The sequence below is a fragment of the Ricinus communis genome, chromosome 7 (genome assembly GCF_019578655.1).
Source record: "Ricinus communis isolate WT05 ecotype wild-type chromosome 7, ASM1957865v1, whole genome shotgun sequence".
NCBI lineage: Eukaryota > Viridiplantae > Streptophyta > Magnoliopsida > Malpighiales > Euphorbiaceae > Ricinus > Ricinus communis.
The window spans coordinates 7,149,982-7,169,003 of NC_063262.1; the positions used below are offsets into that span (position 1 = coordinate 7,149,982).

Sequence of the window (19,022 nt, forward strand, 5' to 3'; positions counted from 1 at the left end):
GAACTTAGTGGGCTGGTTTTTGGTACATAATTGTGTTACGGGTAGGTGACGGTCGAGTTGTGTCCATTCAATCACACGGGCTTATAATAGCGCCAATCCGCAAAATCATCCAGTTAAAAAAGAATATTGAATAAAAACTAATAAATAAAATTAAAATATAAATAAATAATAATTAAATATCAATAAACATAAACCATTTTCATTTTAATATCAATTAAATATCAATAAAAAGCATTCAACTAATATAATATTATGAATTTTTAATTCTATGTAATGATAATTTTTCAAGAGTATTTTAGTAATATAAAATTTATTCATGTGTTAAAAGATATTTTAATTCCTAATAAAATTATTTTAAGGACTTGAGTATGTAAATTATAATTTTATTTTTTATTTTATGTATTTAAGTAGTAAACTTTAAGAAATGACAATTTACTCCAAAAATATTTATTTTATATATAAGTATATATAAATGAACTTAATAGCAAAAACTTCTCAAGGAGGGACTTAATAGCAATTTGCACTGTAGCTGGATAATTATTTGAGTCCCTCCCTCACTTTTTCTCTCATTGACATGTTCTATCTCTCGCCGCCCCCTCTATCGTTTGTCGTCCAACATCCTAAAGACCTTATCTTACTACCAGACTTCCTTTCCAAAGTGAACTCCATCTACTTTGCTAGTTTCCATTGTCGGTTGGCGTCGATTGGGCCGAAATTGGTAATTCAAAAAGAAAAAAACTATCTTCTCTGTCTATTGTCATTAAAGAACCACCTCTCAGTGCTGTTAGCCTAATTTGACGCCACAAATGAATTTTTTACCTCCAAAGTGATCTCAATCTACTTCACTAGGCTCGTGGATACCATGCGAATGGAAGTATGAAGAATATTTGTATGTCAAACTGGTCAAATATCTTTAAAGATAATATATCTATTGATTGCATTCTTCCACTATTTGTTGATCATTACTCAATCCAAGGCTATACAAACATGCAGGCCATGCACATGCACATAGGAAAGGCCCTGAAACTATGATCATGACTGAACACTTTCTTTAGTATATGATTTCAACTGAAATCCCTCTACAACAGAAAACTCAAAGCTATCTTCAAATGGAAACCTTATACAGATTATGTACCAATTCATAATTAGAGCTAAGACTTAAAGATTGCGAGGAGCAGGCCAATTTACTCATGCCTGAAAGTAGACGTCAGAATAATTAGTTTTATGATGACACATGCAAACATGCATCCCTTAACCGTCATAATGTGATGTTCTGTTATAAATTTTACTACTTTGGGTTATTTTCGTTGTTATATTGGCAGATCTGTACTTATATCATGTATGGCCAAATGCACTTTTAGTGCTGAAATTTCATATTAGAATGGGATGATTTTTATACAGTTTTTTATACAAGACTCAAAGAACTCGACCAAAGTTGCAATGGTTCAATGTATAAACAACTTACATAGTTAGTATGAAAGTATTAGGATTTAGATTTGGTAAATCTTGTTGTCATCTAGGTTTAAATGATACATATTGAGCTGATTTGATTACACATAAAGATGTTTAATTATGTAAATACAAAGTGAGTTAATTTAAGTACTTAAACTAATGCGCGAGGAGCTAGTTGCAAAACCTCTGTTAAATTTGCTTCAATGTGGCTGCTATCTAAATTTCAAGTGAAATGAAATGTTGCTAAATAGATGAAAATCAAATTCATCTTTTATTGCAAAACTAGACCATCTTAGAATTGATGAGGTTCATAAGGAATTGTTGGCATTGGGAAGTTTGAAATTCATAATTGAAATAATTGTTAGCAATAGCAAGTGATATAACAATTATAATATTTAGATATTATGTTGAGGACCTATAAATATCAACTCCCTTTTAAAAAGTTCAAATTCACAAAATCTTGAGAATTTGTGATATTGATCTTGAAAGAAAAAAATTAACAATGAAAAACTTGCAGACAAAATTTACCATTTTCTTTTGTGGTTTCTATCTCCTGGATAGGTATCACTGACAATGTTGTTGCATTCGGTTAAATAGGTGGCAGTTTTAAGAGGTCTGAAAAGGATTGGACTTGCCATAGTCATTCCAGCCGTTCAATCCCTTGTTGCTGATTCCACTAATGAAAGCAATTGAGGCAGGGCATTTGGATGGCTGCAGCTAACAGAAAATCTTGGCTCCATTCTTGGAAGACTTTGTTCTGTACTAATAACCTCAACATCATTCATGGGGATACCTGGTTGGTATTTTAGTTCGCCTCTTTGCCAATAATCCATGCCTTTTTTATGCAGATAATAGATCCAAAGACTGTACTCGTCAGTCTTTTGTTTCAGAATCGAAGGACCTAATCAAAGAATTAAAATTGGTAATCAAAATACCATCTTTCCAAATACTTATAGCTCAAGGTGTCTTTGGATCATTCCCTTGGTCCGCTTTATCATTTGCAGCCATGTGGTTAGAACTTATTGAATTTTCTCATGAGAAAACAACACTCATGATGACTGATTTTACACTTGGCGGTTGCCTTGATTTCTTTATTTGGAGGGACTATGAGGGATATCCTTGCTAAACACTTCCCAAGTTCTGGCTGAATACTCCTATTATAAATTAGTGCTGGTTCAGCCATTCCTTTAGCTTCTATTCTGCTGGCGATATTGCCTGATGATCCATCCACAGCATTCATGCATGGTTTGGTCTTGTTCATCATGGTTCTATGCACACCTTGGAATGCTCCAGCAACAAATAAGTACGTATTCCTGATAGCAACTAAAATGACATTAGTGTCATTGGTTATTATTAGATTTTGAGTAAATTGAATAAAAACAAAAGCATATAACAAATGCAGTTTCATTTGACATAAAACATGAACGATATAGAACCACAATTCACTAGTTGTACATACTTAATCAGTATTATTTACATCTTGAAAGCCAAGAGCTATAGTTTACTTCAATCCTTTTGCTAATAAAATTCGAAATAAATAACCATATCTCATTATGTTTTCTCATGTGTATATGCAGTCCAATATTTGCAGAAATAGTTCCGGAGAAATCTCAAACAAGTATCTATGCTTTGGATGTATTATTTGAATATGTACTCGCTCAATTTGCTCCTCTTATAGTTGGGATTCTGGCTCAACATGTTTATGGTTATAAAACTCCCAAGATATCATCAGACACCATCAACATTGAAACAGGCAGAGGACATGCTACATCTCTTGCCAAGGCACTCTTTACAGCAATAGGCATTCCAATGGCAGTTTGTTGTTTCATCTATTCGTTCCTCTACTGCACGTACACAAGAGACCGGGAGTGGGCAAGAATGAGTGCTTTAATAAAATAAAAAATGCAGCAACTAGAACCAAACAAGTCTAGTCCAAGGGAAAAATACTTGCAACTATACGTTTTAGAATCGAAAGAACTAAATGGCAAGGAGAGAAGTGCAATTGACTTTGAATATGGAAAAGACAGCTTCGACTTATATGATAATGATGAGAAAGCTCTACTTTCTGATCAGCTAACACCCTTTGATTTAGCAGACTGATGAACCTGTCTTACAGGAGCCGGCTACTATTTGTTCATACCCTCTGTTACCTGTTCCAATGACAAAGGAGTTAAGAGGAAGAGAAAAACTTTATCACGATTAGGGGATATGTTCCTGCATTTCATCTGCCAAGTTTTATTTTGATGTCTACAATTTTTTCAGGCATGAATAAATTGGCTTGAGGATTGTAATCTGTACCTACTTAGCTATAATCTTTATGGTAGTATACATTTAATATGTGAGCAACACGAGTGTTTTTAATGCATAATATAAAGACTCATGGATCTTGATTACAAAGATAGCTTTGAAAAGTCTGTTCTGGAAGGATTCTTAATTAGTTATAATTTTAAAGAGAGTAGTCATCAAGGGGGTGGTGGCGCAGTTGGCTAGCGCGTAGGTCTCATAGCTTCTGAGTTATCCTGAGGTCGAGAGTTCGAGCCTCTCTCACCCCAGTTCCCTTTTTTTTTTTTTTTTTTGTTTTCATGTCTCAATTGAAATAAATAAATTCAATGACCTTTGGCTGGAGAAATATTACACAGAGCTCCCATCATCAATACCGACATTAATAAATTACATATCAATGTCACTGCCACCATTAAGTGCAATGCTATTTTGCCTCTTTCACTAGCCACTATTACTGCTGCTGCATTCCCCAATTCTCCATTAATTGCAAAACGTCCTCGCATTCCAACTAACACAATTTTCAGTCACAAGCTTCCATGTCTATTATCTAAATGTACATACCCATCTGCGTGGTGAATGGTATTTCTTTAAGTTCCACATCCTTTTTCGCAAAGTTCAGAGAGAAAAAGAAAATGAAGAAATTATATAAAATAAATGCCCTCTTGAACAAGAAGGAGAAGAAGAAGAAGAAGAAGATGCATCAAGAATCAGGCACATGGAAAGGGGCCCAGATATTGAAAATTCAGAACAACTTTGATTTGATTAAAAGAAGTAGAAAGCAGTGGTAGTGGCTCTTTTGCTGCATGACTTTTAGGCCCCCATTTCACATTTGCTTCATATGTGCATACCATGCCAGATAGGTTTCTCTCTTTAAAGCAAAAGATCTCACTGTGTTTGGGAAGAGACCATCAATTGGTTCGTTGTGGAAAAGACTCCATGTAAAGTTCTTCAATACTATATATGTTTAAAGTGTGTGACCACGGACCCTATAGCCAAGTAGTTATGCCATATAAAATCAGATTCACTTGCAATAAAAATCAATAACTCATTTGAAACTTTATTAATAATAAAAAGTACTTGTTTCAGTCCTCAAATTAATGACATGTTTTTCTTCTTATTTTTAAAATTTATTCTTTTCTTGGGGAATTGACCATTTGGAAGAGAGAATGACATATCAATCATATAAACAAAATTAAAAAAATAAAATAAAAAATGAAGAGGACCATTAGCCAGAATCTATATGTTAGAAACTTTAAGAACCCTTATCATGGATCTCATTTGTAACCATTTAAATGTGAATCAAACATCATAAGCTGTAACACCCCCACCGACAAATAACAACATTTGTGTATATTATACATACACATATAAATAAATAAAATATAAATTTGGAGCATCTCAAGGTTCCTTACTTACACATAGCTCCTCCATTTAATTATCCATGCCTCTTTTAAAAAATTAATTAATCAAATCTCATTCAGGCAACTGATTATAGTATTGTATTACCTTAATATTAAATTATGCTTACTAATATTCTCAAAAACAAAAAATTATGCTTACTAAGACTCTTGACCAATCATTTCAAATATTAAACTAAATCTGCAGCCTAACCCAAATGAGAAAGTGTGCGCGTGGGGTAGGTGGGATGAATTATAGTTAAGAATTATAAAATGTCTTTCATATCATCATACCAAATACAATGGTCTTAACAATAGTCAAAAGATTAGCCTGTAAGTTATATATACACTAGTGGTCATTATTTCCTAAATGGAGAAAATATTAGCTTAAGTTTTTATTATTTTGAATGCAACCCAATTATTTTTCTTCTTTAGAAAATACATAATTTACTAGAAAAAAGAAAAGAAGAGTTCTGACCTTTTCAACTGATAATAAAAAAGAAAAAAAGATTAATTTAAAAAAAAAAAAAAAGATCTTTTAGAGGATTGGGGATTTAATTGAAGTTTTAATTATCTTTCTTCCCCCACTTTTAGTCTTGGGTATGTTGAGAGTGCAATGAAGAATGAGTACTTTTAACCGGTTGGCTCGGAATTACAGGAAGATTCAATCATTATCGTCATATTATGAGGCTATGCCAAATCAAGAATAAGAAGGGGAAAAAACAGCCAATAAAAGACAATTTTGGGTGGCACTTCCATTAATATCTCATGTTTTCTTGTTCGGCCTTTCTTGTGTGGGTCCTTCTGTTTTCTTATGTTTGTAAATTTCCAGCTACAGAAAAAGGCCATAGCAGCAGGGTCTGTCTACGGTACTCCGGCGGATAGAAGGTTAGGCCGTTGGATTAAAATAGAAATGATATGGACTATTGATCTTAAAAGAATAAATACATAGGCCAATTGTTTATTAGTTCTGTTTGCTAAACTGAAGGCACACAGTTTGCTGGAGTGATTTTCAACAGTCTTCTTCTTAAATTAAATTGAATTGAATTATTAATCTTTCAAGCTCGTTTTCAAGAAATTTTTTAGTACTTTGTAATAACTATATTTACAAATTCAATCTTGACCATTTAAATTTAATATTATAGTTGCTTACAAAAGTAAAATTAGCATTATTAGTCATAAATATCTTATAGAAAATCAAGGTATATATATATAATAGATTCAAGAGGTAAGAGGAGAAATATTTAAAATTTTATTCATCAGCAATTTATTTCACCAAAAATTCAATCAATTTTTGTCAATTTGCTTCTCGTAATTAAAGTCTTGTTTCTTAATATTTTTTTCTTAAACAATTTTACTAGTAGATATACACTAATAAAGTTTCTTAATCTTTTCTTAAATTTTTTTTCATAAAATAGTATCTAATATTATATTGAGTAGTATTTTAAATAAATCAAAGTATTTATATAAAATCTAATATCACACTAATTCAATGAATAACAATCATTTTCTAAAATTATTATTTAATATAATTTTAGCACTAAAAATTAATAGTTTAATCTTATATATATTCTATTATTACTTTGATAATTATTTTATTAACCATTGTTAGGTTTATAAGATAAATAATTATTTAAATATTATTTATTACTATTCAAAAGCTTAGTATCTGCATAGATTAGGATTTAATAAATTTAACTAAATATTTAGAAAAAAATATGACTATCTTTAATAAATTTAACTAAATCACTTATCATTTATTTGTTGTTAATATATAATTTTAAACAAATTTTTCTTTTTTCTAAATGTAAAAATTTAGATGAATTATTTTCACATTTAATTTCAAGATACAAGACCAGTCTAATACAAATATGAGTTAGAATAAAGTAAAAGAATATATGATCTATTTTATTAAATTTGAAGTTTTTAGATAATTTGATTCACTATTATTAATTTGAGGCTTAGTTAATTTAGTCTTTATTAATAATTTGTAATTAAAGATTGATGGTTAACGAATAATATAATTTTTTTTTAAATTATAATTTTATTATATTTTAACATATTAAATTCTAAAATGTAATTCAAATTTAAACTTAATGTGTTTCTTGCATATAGGCAATATATTCTTAATCTCTTACAGAAAATTTGTATGCCTATAATAATTATGTTAATTTAAGTGAAAAGATATATTTAATGATAATAAAACAATAAATAGTTAATATATTCATGATCAAGTGTATCCCTTTTCACAGAATATTCATGATCCCATGATCAGACGGCCATGCATTGCTAACTGCAAAAGGAAGCAATAAGGCAAGAAAATGTGAAACAAACTTGTCATGCCGGAGCACCCATGATTGTGGGACCTACAACCTAGGATCCCCAAGTTTTCGGTCCCGCATCTTGAATTGAATTGAAAGATCGTAATGGCCTTACTAATTCTTGATTAATTTTTCATTATGCAAAAAAAAAATAAATAAATAAATAAATTAAAAAAGTGAAGTCACTTATTATTATAATTATTTTAACTGAATGGGTCTCTAATTAAGTCTGAGCAACCAGCATTTTAGATCTAGATCATGGTGTGCCCTTAGGGCAGCATGAAGTCAAAAGAGTGATGAATCAAATGACCTAACTTTCCCATTTAGAGATGTGATTGGGACTCTGGTTCTAGCTTAGAAATAATGTTGAAAACGAAAAGAAAACACAAGGGTCTAATTTAGAATTTTAATTACTAACAATTGTCTCTCACTTTTTCAACTGTGAAGGGCCTATCCTTTTAATGAAATGTGATTGACACCAAAGATCAAATTCATTTTTCGCTAAAAGCATGACGAGCATAAAGAAATATTACAACCCAACACAAATACAAACTTGATTATATGGATTTAAAATCATTTTTAATCTTTATTAAAATATTTCTTAGTGTTATGCCTACAAATTGCTTGTAAGACCCTATCACTATGAAATTTGAATCAATGAAATGTTTATCCTTTGGGATAAGATGAAAAGAAACTTTATATCCTATTTCCTTTGATTCATTATAGGTAATAAGTATAGCGATTTAAAAGCTACTCAAAGCTCAATTTGATCACTTGAACTTATAAATTCAAATATATTTTAATAATTACGTTGAATTCAAGTTACTAATTAATTCATATATAAGATTGTAAACTAGCTCATAAATTTATAATTTAAATCCTAAATGTAAAATTAAATACTTTTATTTGTATTATACACAAAAATATATACCTAAAAATATTTATAAAAATAAAATATAAATTTTATTAAATATATTATTTCTTATAAAATATTATTTTTAATAAATTGATAAATAATTTAATTATTGCGTTGAATTCATGATTATGGATTCACACGCTATTACAAATCCTTTGTCAACCCAAAACAATGTAATGAATTCGTTTGTTTCTGGCATAAATAAAAAAGAAAGACAAATTGATAAATTTAGCAGTTACAAAGCAGCAAATCCTTTTATTTTCTTTTCTCTCCTTTGGGTACGTAGTCTAATTCTGATGAACCAAGTTAAAATATGTTATTATTTTGACCAAGGAGCACCAAGATATATAAATGACCAATGAAAATCATTTATTGGAACCCATTTTGCTAAAACTCATAAGATATTATCCCAAGATGAACGATTTGATAGGACTACAATATATTATTTTGTCCCATGTAAGAAAAATTATAATATTATATAGTATTTGACAGAAGGCAGCATCAATTTCATTCATGATCTTAAAACCGCGTCATTAGGCAAACTTTACATGCTACTTGCTCCATGTGACTCGTCTCATCTTCTTCTTCTTCTTCTACTTTCTCATTTATGTCGTCTCCTACTTTCCTTTCACCATTTACGTAACAACTATATAAATCCATTATTTCACTGATTCCACACACTCTCTCTCTCTCTCTCTCTTTCTCTCTTTCTCTCTTTCTCACTCTTTCTTTCAAGAAGATTTGGATCCAACATATATATCCCAATTAAGCTCTAGATCCTGTCAAGTGTTTTTATATACTAGATTTCATAAAAATGGCTCCACTAATCATGTACTTCAGTTTAAGAAAGGTACTTCTGCTTTATCTTGTTTTCTTTCTGTTCAGTTCTGTTCTTCTGTCTGCTTCTTCTTCTTCTTCTTCAGATAGTTCAGTTCTTGAAAGCAAACAGTTCTTTGGTAGAAGGAGAATGTTAGAGGTGGAAAATGATCAGGAGCAAGATCAGCTATCACCTAAGAAAAAGATTGCAAATTTATCTACCAAGAACCAAACCAAGCTTATCAAATCCAGCCTTTCCACAAAGAACCAAACCATTTCCAAGCTTACAAAACCTACAAATTCAACAAAATCATCAACTACCTTATCCAAGAATGAGCTTAAGAAGCTTAATTCAACTTCTCAGCTCAAAAAGCTCAACTCCATTTCTCAACTAAAGAAGCTCAATTCCACATCAAAGTCCTACAATTCTACCAAACCCACTTCCTCTTTTACTAAGAAAACCTCAGATCTACTCAAACTGGGCTCACCCAAGAACAAAACAACCAAACCCACTTCCAGTAAAGATACCCAAATCCTTGCAGACAAGAAAAATAGTGACTCTGAATCCCAGAAACAAACCAAGAACCAAAAAACCAATGAGAGAAAAGCCAGCACAAAAAAGACAACAACACAGTCACAAAAACAACCAAGTTGGCTTGATCAAGAAATGGAGGATGATTTAGTTGCTGAATTCAGAGATCTACCATCCAAATTCCAACAAACCCTTTTGCCTGATCTTGAAAGAATCTCAATAACTTCCAAGAAGTACCTTACAAAAGCCAATAAAGAAATGACCAAAGGGTTTAAGCCAATAGTGGGTAACAAATATGCCTCCGCTACTGCTACTGTTGTCTCTTTTGCTTTCATTACTATACCTCTACTTCTTGTTTCTTTAGTCTTTAACCGTATCAAAGCCTATTTCTCTATCCAAAAGATTGTGATTTTTATTCAAGTTTACCTCTCAATCTATTTCTCTATTCTTTGTCTCTCATCTTTAGTTACTGGCCTTGAGCCTTTGAGGTTTTTCTATGCTACTTCAGAATCTACGTACGTCTGCTTAATGGTGCTGCAAACCCTTGGCTATGTCTTGTATCTCTTGTTGCTTTTGATGTACCTGATTCTTGTGTTTTCCACTGAGTCTGGGCTCGGATCGAGGCTATTGGGCCTGGGCCAGATTTTTGTGGGCTTTGCCATTGGGCTACATTTCTACGTGTCGGTGTTTCATAGGGTGGTGTTGCATCAACCACCTAAGACCAATTGGAAGGTTCATGCGATTTATGCCACGTGTTTCTTCGTGATTTGTTTGCTTGCTAAATTCGATAGGAGAAAGAAGGCGTACTTGGAAGATGGTGGCGAAGAAGGCAAGAAAAATTAGCCTATTTATTTAATTTTTTGTTTTAGTCAAAGCAATGTAATAAATCCCAATTTTACCTTTTTGTTTTTATAAATCTTCATGGGGTTACTATTTATAAATAATGCCATTGGCCAAGGAACCATGGTGTTATTTTAGAATTAAGGAAAATAGAGTAGAAAAATTTTCTAGTGTATTCAATTTCATATAATCTTTGTATGTCATCAAGATTCTAAATAAGAGCAATTGGAAGAAAAGAAAATGCAAACTACTATTACCTTTTTATTTGTTATATGTTTATATTGATTTCTTCTATGTATCAATTTCAAAATAAAATTATAAACAAATGCTAGAAAAGTAACTATTAAAACATCTAATTTAGGATTATTAATATTACATGATTAAATTTGTTGCATGTCACACATTATTATAAATATAATGGAGGATTTCTTTTTTAAAGAAATTAATTAAAGGATGTTTTTAAGGAGTGATGTCGGTGGGTTATGTGGGCAAAAAAAAAAAAAAGAAGGAAAAAGTAATAGCCTACATTAAATTTCAACTTTTTTAGGGCATTTTGGAATTGATAATGTGAGTACTTAATAGCATGTGTTGGTCTTTGGTATGTCCATTTGTGGATGTAAGTAAGTAAGTAGCTTTTCCATGGGAAGTGAGTTTTTGGTACAGTTTGTGGAGACCGTCAAAAAAGAAAAGGACCCATCTACTATTAATTATTTACCATAATTTGGTTTCGATATTGACTTTTAATCACTCATGTTTGTCTTTGCTAGATAATAAATGTATTCTTTAAGTCTTTCCTATTCTACAAGCCTAGACATGCTTGCTACTTTTGCAATCTTTTTTACCTTTTTTTCTCAGGAAATGGGATTTTTTTAGCTATGTCTAAGGCCTTTTTTTCCCTTTGTTTATAACATAAATGAGTTTTCAAAAAAGCCAGCCTAAAGTTTTAAAGGGATAAACTTTCATATTCCTTAGGTCTATTAAAGTTAAACCTTTTAACATCTATGGCGAAGAGCAATTCTAATTTAAATCGTACTTATTTAAAAATTAAAATTATAACTTTTATTGATGTATATTAAACAGATAGAAATAAAATGAGATAAAAGTTTATGCAAAAAAAAGAGAAAGGAGAAACTATAGATAAGTGTTTATTGTAAAAAATTGTCAAGATTTAAGTAAAGCACTTACAAAAATATTAAGCTGAAGAAAGTTTTCAATTTCAATTATTGACTTGCAGTTTTTCTCAAATGACAAGAAATATTCAGATTCATAGGCACTTCAATTCAGCTCGTGAAATTCGTGTTCAAAATGTAAGCCAAAATTAATTCAACAAAAACAACTACTTCCATGATCATTGCCTGCAATTGAGATTAACACAAGCCAAACAACAATGGAAGTCAATTTGAGTGCTCCGATTGAAATTGAAAGGCCATTGTCTCATAAGCTTGCTGCTTGTGGGCTAGGAATGAGGAAAATTCCGAAAAAATAGAAAACAGAAAATAACTGACATTTATTCGGTTTGATTCGATTAATTTTTTTTTAAAATTCAATTTAAGTTTCTTAAAAATTGAAAATATATTTGTTTGGTTCTGTTTTATATCAAGAATTTGATTTATCGAAATAATCGATTTTTTAAAATTATTTATTAAACTGATCGGTCAAAATTATGTATAGATATTTAAAGGTATTTTAGAATTTTAATGATATATTTTTATATATGAATAGTAAAAATATGTGATTTTATCTTATTTAAGTTTAATTATTTATTTTTAAAAATATTAACAAAAAAAAAAATATAGAGCTAAAAAAGGCTACTGGGGCTAGCGGCTTGAGACACTGTCGGGCCATCGTCTCAAAAGGGCAAAAGAAAAAAAAAAAGAAATTGAAAAATTCGTCAAAAACAAAAATGAAATTCAAATATAATGGTTTTAAAAGCAGTAGAGATTATCTATTTCGTTCTTCTGTTGGGCCGAACCTCTTAAGCCCAATTTAATTATATCATGTCTATAAGACTATGCTTACTCACTCATATAAACTCTTCTTTTTTCTTTCTTTTTTTCTGTCTTTCTCGATTTTGGAATTTAAATCATGTTTTTATTAGATAGTCATGGATTTAAAAAGGAAAATAATTATAAATATAATGTCTGAAATTTTATTTTTTATAAATCTTTCTTGTTCACTCGAGTGCACTAAAATATATATATTCATCAAATGCATTAATTACTTCGATTGTAATTGTCCGAATGATAACTAAGTATATATCGAAGGATAGAAATCCTTTTATGTTCAATTTGAATATATAATTATTTTTTATTTTAAATTAAATAGTTGAGATTTTATTAAAAATTTGAATGAATAGTTATTTTCTAAATAATAAATTTAAAATGTTAATTTTTAATTCAACGGTTAAAATTATTTAAACATGACTTATCATATTAACAATAATATGAGAGGATTCTAATCAATATATAAATCTATCTCAACACTAATAAAGAGTAACACTACATAATCCATTTTAATTTGTACTAACTAAGAATAGCAATCTGTATCCTATCCGTAGGTACCCACCCAAGCCCTATTCAGTCAAACTGGATAATTCCCGAGTTGACTAGATAATGGATATGAGTAACTTACACCCGAAAAGTTTGTATTGGATAATGGATATGGGTAACCTATACCTAAAATAATTGTAATGGGTATGGATAGGATACAAATACTATACTACTCTACCCATACCTATGCTCATATTTTACTCAAAATATTTTTTTTAAATTGGATATAAAATGTTAGAAATTTTATAATTGAACATATAATTTTGATTATCTAATATATTATATTTAAGAAATTAAACAAACTATTTAATTATTCAATATTTTATTAATTTCTTCATTTTATTATTTTAATATAACCTGTTTGAATATATCATATATAATTTAGTTAAATAAAATTATAAGTTAAGAAATTATGTACTTAATGTTTTAGTTTACTTAGATTTTTAATATATATATATAGAAATCTTGATAAATAAATTATCAATAAATTAATAACTTCAACTAAGTAATAAAATCTCTCGATCTCGAACCAATAAACTAAATGAATAGCCTCGCTTAATGTATAAAATAATAAATTTATTTAGCCTATATATATATATATATATATATATATATAACCTCTACTATTATATATATATAAAGGTTAACTTTTAAATTCCATTATATGCAAACTAACTCTTAACCTTTTCTTTTTTAATTTATAACTCATACATAAACAACTAATTAAATATATATTTTTTTAAATAATGAATATTCATTTATTGATAAATAAATAATCTCTATAAAAAATAACATTTTTTAGTCATAATAATATTATCTTATAGAGATTTTATTATATTTTGATAATTATTTTGGTAATGGATTATTCGAAATCTTCTGGTATTATGGGGATGGGTTTAATATTTATTACGCAAATGGGTATGGATATCAACTTTTGCTTATTTGATGTAACATATGATAGCTTTACAAAGCTATTACTAATGCATTGAGGTTGCTCTTTTTATTAGCAAAATAATCTTATAAAAATATTATATGTCACATCAAACAGATAAAAATATAATTTAATATAAAATACTTAGTATTATCTATTAATTTATTTATAAAAAATAAAAACACTCCAAATTTATTAAACGACTGAAGTAATTATCAGTATAAAGATCTGGTGAATTGTACAGTGCCTTTACTATTAAATTATATAAAATAAATCAAGTTAATATTTTTATAGAATTTCTTTTTACTTATTAACCTCTAACTAGTAATGCAAGTTACCTTTTTTTAATATTTTAAAAGTTAAAATAAGTATCAGGTCTGTTCTTATTTTGTCATATCTCTCTTTTCTTTTCTAAAATCATAATCATATATTTCATGGGCTGTAGTTAATTGAAAGTCTTAGTGTGTTCAATCATTTAACAAAATAAATTACTTTGTAAAATAAAAAATTATATAATTAGCATAAATATTACATAAAAATATGTTTTACTTAAAATACAATTAAATTAATAAACTTTTAATCAAACTATATAACTTATTTCCTTAATTTCATAAAATTGCACCATATGGTATAAATTATATAACAAATGAAAAAAATAACATAAATAGCAATATATTTATATAATAATATATTTTTATAATTTTTTACTAATTTGTATAAATGTTTTTATCAAATTAATTAATTTTTTAATTAACTTGTCAAAAATTTATATTTTCACAATATATAGAATAAATTAATTTATATAATAAACAATTATATAATCAACATAAATATTACATAAAAATAATTTTTTTATGTAAAATACAATTGACTTAATAAAATTTTAACTAAATTATGTAATTCATTTCCTTAACTTCATAAAATTAATATTTTTTTGCACTATATGATATGAATTATATAGTAAATGAAAAAAATAATATAAATAGTATTATATTTACATAATAATATATTTTTGTAAATTTTTACTAACTCATGTAACTTTTTATCAAATCAACTTGTCAAAATTTTTTATGTACAATATATAGAATTAATTACTTTATATAATAAAAAATCATATAATCACCATAAATGTTACATAAAAATTTTTGTTGTATAAAATATTGCTGATTTAATAAATTTTTAACCAAATTATATAACTCAATTTTTTAACTTCATAAATTTAGTAATTTTGTACACCATATGGTGTAAATTATATAATAAATGAAAAATTAACATAAATAGCATTATATTTACATAGTTATATCTTTTTGTAAACTTTTACTAACTAGTCCAAATTTTCATCAAATTAAGTGAATTTTTCAATGAACTTGTCAAAAAGTTCTATTTGCATAATATATAGAATAAATTACTTTATATAATAAAAAATTATATAATGAGTATAAATGTTACATAAAAATATATTTTTTATGTAAATTGCAACTAATTTAATAAACTTTTAACCAAACTATGTAACTTACTTTTTTAATTTCATAAAATTAGTAATTTTGTACACCATATGATCTAAATTATATAATAAATAAATAAATAAATAACATAACATAACATAAATAGTATTACATTTACATAATAATATCTTTTTGTAAATTCTTACTAAGTTGTGATATTAAAGCTAATTCATGACCGCAACTTATACCTTTCTGCCACTATTATCGACACTTTTTTTTAAATAAAAACTCACTAGCATAATTACCAAAAGATAAAAGCATATGAGATATTACAACCCAACACCATCATCAATTTTTTTTCTCAACCGACTAATCAAAAATCAAAAAAATATATAAGAAAAACTAAATACATAGATTTAGTTATAAAATTAAACCATTTATGATTTAATTATTTTTTTAAAAGGTCAAATTGAACTCAAACAAAAATCAAGTCGGCGTTAAAAAAAATTAGATAGTCATCTTAGACTCTATAATGCGTGTAATTCAGTTTCTAAAAGATTACTAAATTGAACTTATTTCAGAAGTTAAAAACTTAAACTAGTTGTAAAAAAAATATAAATTAAACTTAACTACAAAGTTCAAAGGCCAAATTAAATCTTACTTTAAAAATAATTAGGGTGTGTAATTGTGATTTTTTTTATTTATTATATTTCGACTCGATTCATTTTTTGAATGGCTTATCTTATGGGTTTAAGCTTTTATAATTATATATGATGTTTGATGGATAAAAAGAAATAAACTTTTATACGAACATTTTAAAAATATCAAAAATATTATTTTTTTGCTAAATATTTTATTTTTTTAAAATTATATGAGTTGAAATTTTATTATAATACAATGGTATATATTAGATATATTTTTCTATAAATTTATATATATTATTAATAATTTGATATATATTTTAATAATTTTTATGGTATTAATTTTCAGTTAAAAAAATTATGAATTTAATTTTTGATATATGTTCAATTTGTGTTTGGTAATATTTTGGATATATAAATTTAGTATTTGAAATTGATATCAAAAATTATTGTTTTGGTATCTATTTTGTATATATTTAGTATAAATTTAATATTTAAAATTAATTTTAATATTTATTTCGTACTTTTAATATTTATTTTATATATTTTAATATTTAGTTGGTATATATTTAATATATATTAGTATATATTTATTATATAATAAATATTCAAAATATTTTATATACATCATTAATATTTAAAACTGCTGATATTCTTTTTATTTTTAATGGAAAATATAAAAGTTATTTTATTCAATAAACTAAAATGCAAAGCGGATAATAACATATTATTCCGATTATTATATTTCCATTGAGCAGATGGTGGGTTTTTTTTAAAATGAAAAAGAGGCAAACCTAGACATTGCACATTCTAGGAAGGCCAACACCTGATCTATGTTGTACCAAAAGATCGATAAGATCAGTAAGGGCGAGACAGAGATCTTGACATCCAATTGGAATATTGGTACCCAAGTTAGCCAAAAAATCCGCACATCTATTTGATTTTCTGTACACGTGAATGGCCTGCGACTCCCAATCCAGAGCTAGCAGCAGCTTAACCTCCCGGAGTAAAGCAGAAATTGAAACAGGAGCTAACACCTTATCATTGATAACCTCAACCAAAAGTTTATTATCAAAGGCAGCTATGATTCTTCTAAATGCACAGTTCCAAGCCAGACGAAGACCACAAATTGCTCCCCAACATTCTGCTGCAAGTACACTGCAGACCCCCAGGTTGGCGATGGGTTACAGCGCAGCAAACCCCCTGCAATAGCTCTGCCACTAGGAACCTTCAAGAAACGAATAAATGAAAAATTAGATCCATACTATATTTTCTCTATTTTCCATTGGGTTGTCTTAACTTTAACCTAAATAAGTCTTTATCTGCCACAAATATGATTTCTCATAAGATGTAACTTTGGTTATTTACAATCAAACCCAAGAAGAAAAACCCGCATGTGAATGATCACTTTTCCCTGACCCAAGATAACCGACCTTAAACATGTATAAAAACAGAACAGAATAACATAACGAATCCCTTATACAGTAACAGACGCGTTTTCAAAACCCCATAACTTGGCGCCTCTCTCTCTCCCTCCCAGATTCAAGAAAAGCTCTCAACTTTTTCCCAGCAGCTTCTTTTTTTTTGTTTGTTCTGTTGATTCTACGATTTGGGTTGTTGTTTTCTCTGTTCTTTGATCCTACAAATTAATCATCAATGGATAAGAAAGAAGACAGAGATAAAGAGAATCTTGAAGATCCTAAACCTGACCCCTCCACTGCTAATCAAAATCTCTCTCAAGACGTTGATACATTGCAGAGGCAAGAGGTGCTGTTGAATGCAAGTATGGAAGCTCTGATGAAAAGGAATCATGAAAAACTTGAAGATATGGAGAAGAAACATAAAATTTATGTGGAGGAATTCAAAGATTTTTGTGAAAAGCATGAGATGGTAAAAGGGTACAAAAATTTTGATGCTGGGATTGTGATTGCAAGTGGAAGTGAAGAAGAAGAAGTAAAAGATGAGAACTTTGTCAAGTTGAAAGCGTTGTTCGATTTAACTGTCGGCAACATCAAGCGAGCCCATCGCAAGATTAGCAGATTCAAGTCTGCAGAGAGTAAGAAAATTCATGGACTGGAACCCAAGATTCATGCACTGGTGGCTGAAGGTGATCGAGATTATACAGATTATGATAATGCTGATCAAGGGGAAATCAAGAAAATAAGTTTCTTGGACTGCTTGAAAGAGTTTGATGAATCTGATGCTGCTATTGGTTATGAGACTCTGAAATCCTTAAAGACTCGAGCAATCAATCATGGAATAAATCTGTCTTGTTTAGTTATTAATATGATGTTCTTGAAGTTAGAGACTGAAGGATTAAGGGAAAAATTTCAAATTCTTGGAGATTCACTCAAATGGGCATCTCAAGGTGAGAAAACTGTTGTAATTAGAAGGTTTCTTGATTTACTTGACACGGCAGATGCGATAATGAGCCACTGGAAGAATAATGAATCCCTGGAACGAAAGGCAGTGTTGATGTTAGAGGAAGAGGAAGCAGCAGGATTTGAAGGCAATATCGACCTAGAACTTGGAGAAGAGACAGACATATTTTTTGGATTGCTGAAAGAAATCTTTCGTTTGGAGCTTTTTTGGATTCATCCAGGATTGCCGGATTCGATTAAGACGAAACTGAAGGATTATGCATTTCCGTTGCTGGTTGCCGACATGGAACAATGTGAGGAAGCATTGAAGTGGTTGGAATTAGATGTGAAACTTTCGGAACCATGCACATTCAATTTTAGAGAAGATCATCAGACTTTTATGGAAACAGATGATTATAAGTCAATGGAATCAAAGATAAATGAACTGTGGAATCGAATTCAGGAATCGGAGAAAGAGAAGGAACAAAAGCTGGAGTAATGAATCTGAATCAAAAACTGTATTAGCTTAACAAGTAGTT

General features: G+C 28.7%; 1 protein-coding gene, 1 non-coding gene and 1 pseudogene across 2 annotated transcripts; all 3 read left to right on the plus strand.

The window, feature by feature from the left end:
* Positions 1-862: 862 nt before the first annotated feature.
* Positions 863-3,552, plus strand: LOC8270683 (annotated as a pseudogene).
* A 367-nt stretch (positions 3,553-3,919) lies between these two features.
* TRNAM-CAU lies at positions 3,920-4,004 on the plus strand. Its single transcript is given in 2 exon segments — positions 3,920-3,957; positions 3,969-4,004. It is a non-coding gene; the product is annotated as a tRNA-Met (tRNA).
* Positions 4,005-8,886: 4,882 nt separating this feature from the next.
* Positions 8,887-10,821, plus strand: LOC8270693. Its single transcript, XM_015727805.3, has one exon. It carries the CDS (start codon positions 9,184-9,186, stop codon positions 10,558-10,560), a length of 1,377 nt encoding a protein of 458 aa, XP_015583291.2. The 5' UTR covers positions 8,887-9,183; the 3' UTR covers positions 10,561-10,821.
* Positions 10,822-19,022: the final 8,201 nt, after the last annotated feature.

Excerpts from the sequence above, each read along its gene's own strand:
- LOC8270693 (XM_015727805.3), top strand. The coding sequence starts at position 9,184 with ATGGCTCCACTAATCATGTACTTCAGTTTAAGAAAGGTACTTCTGCTT.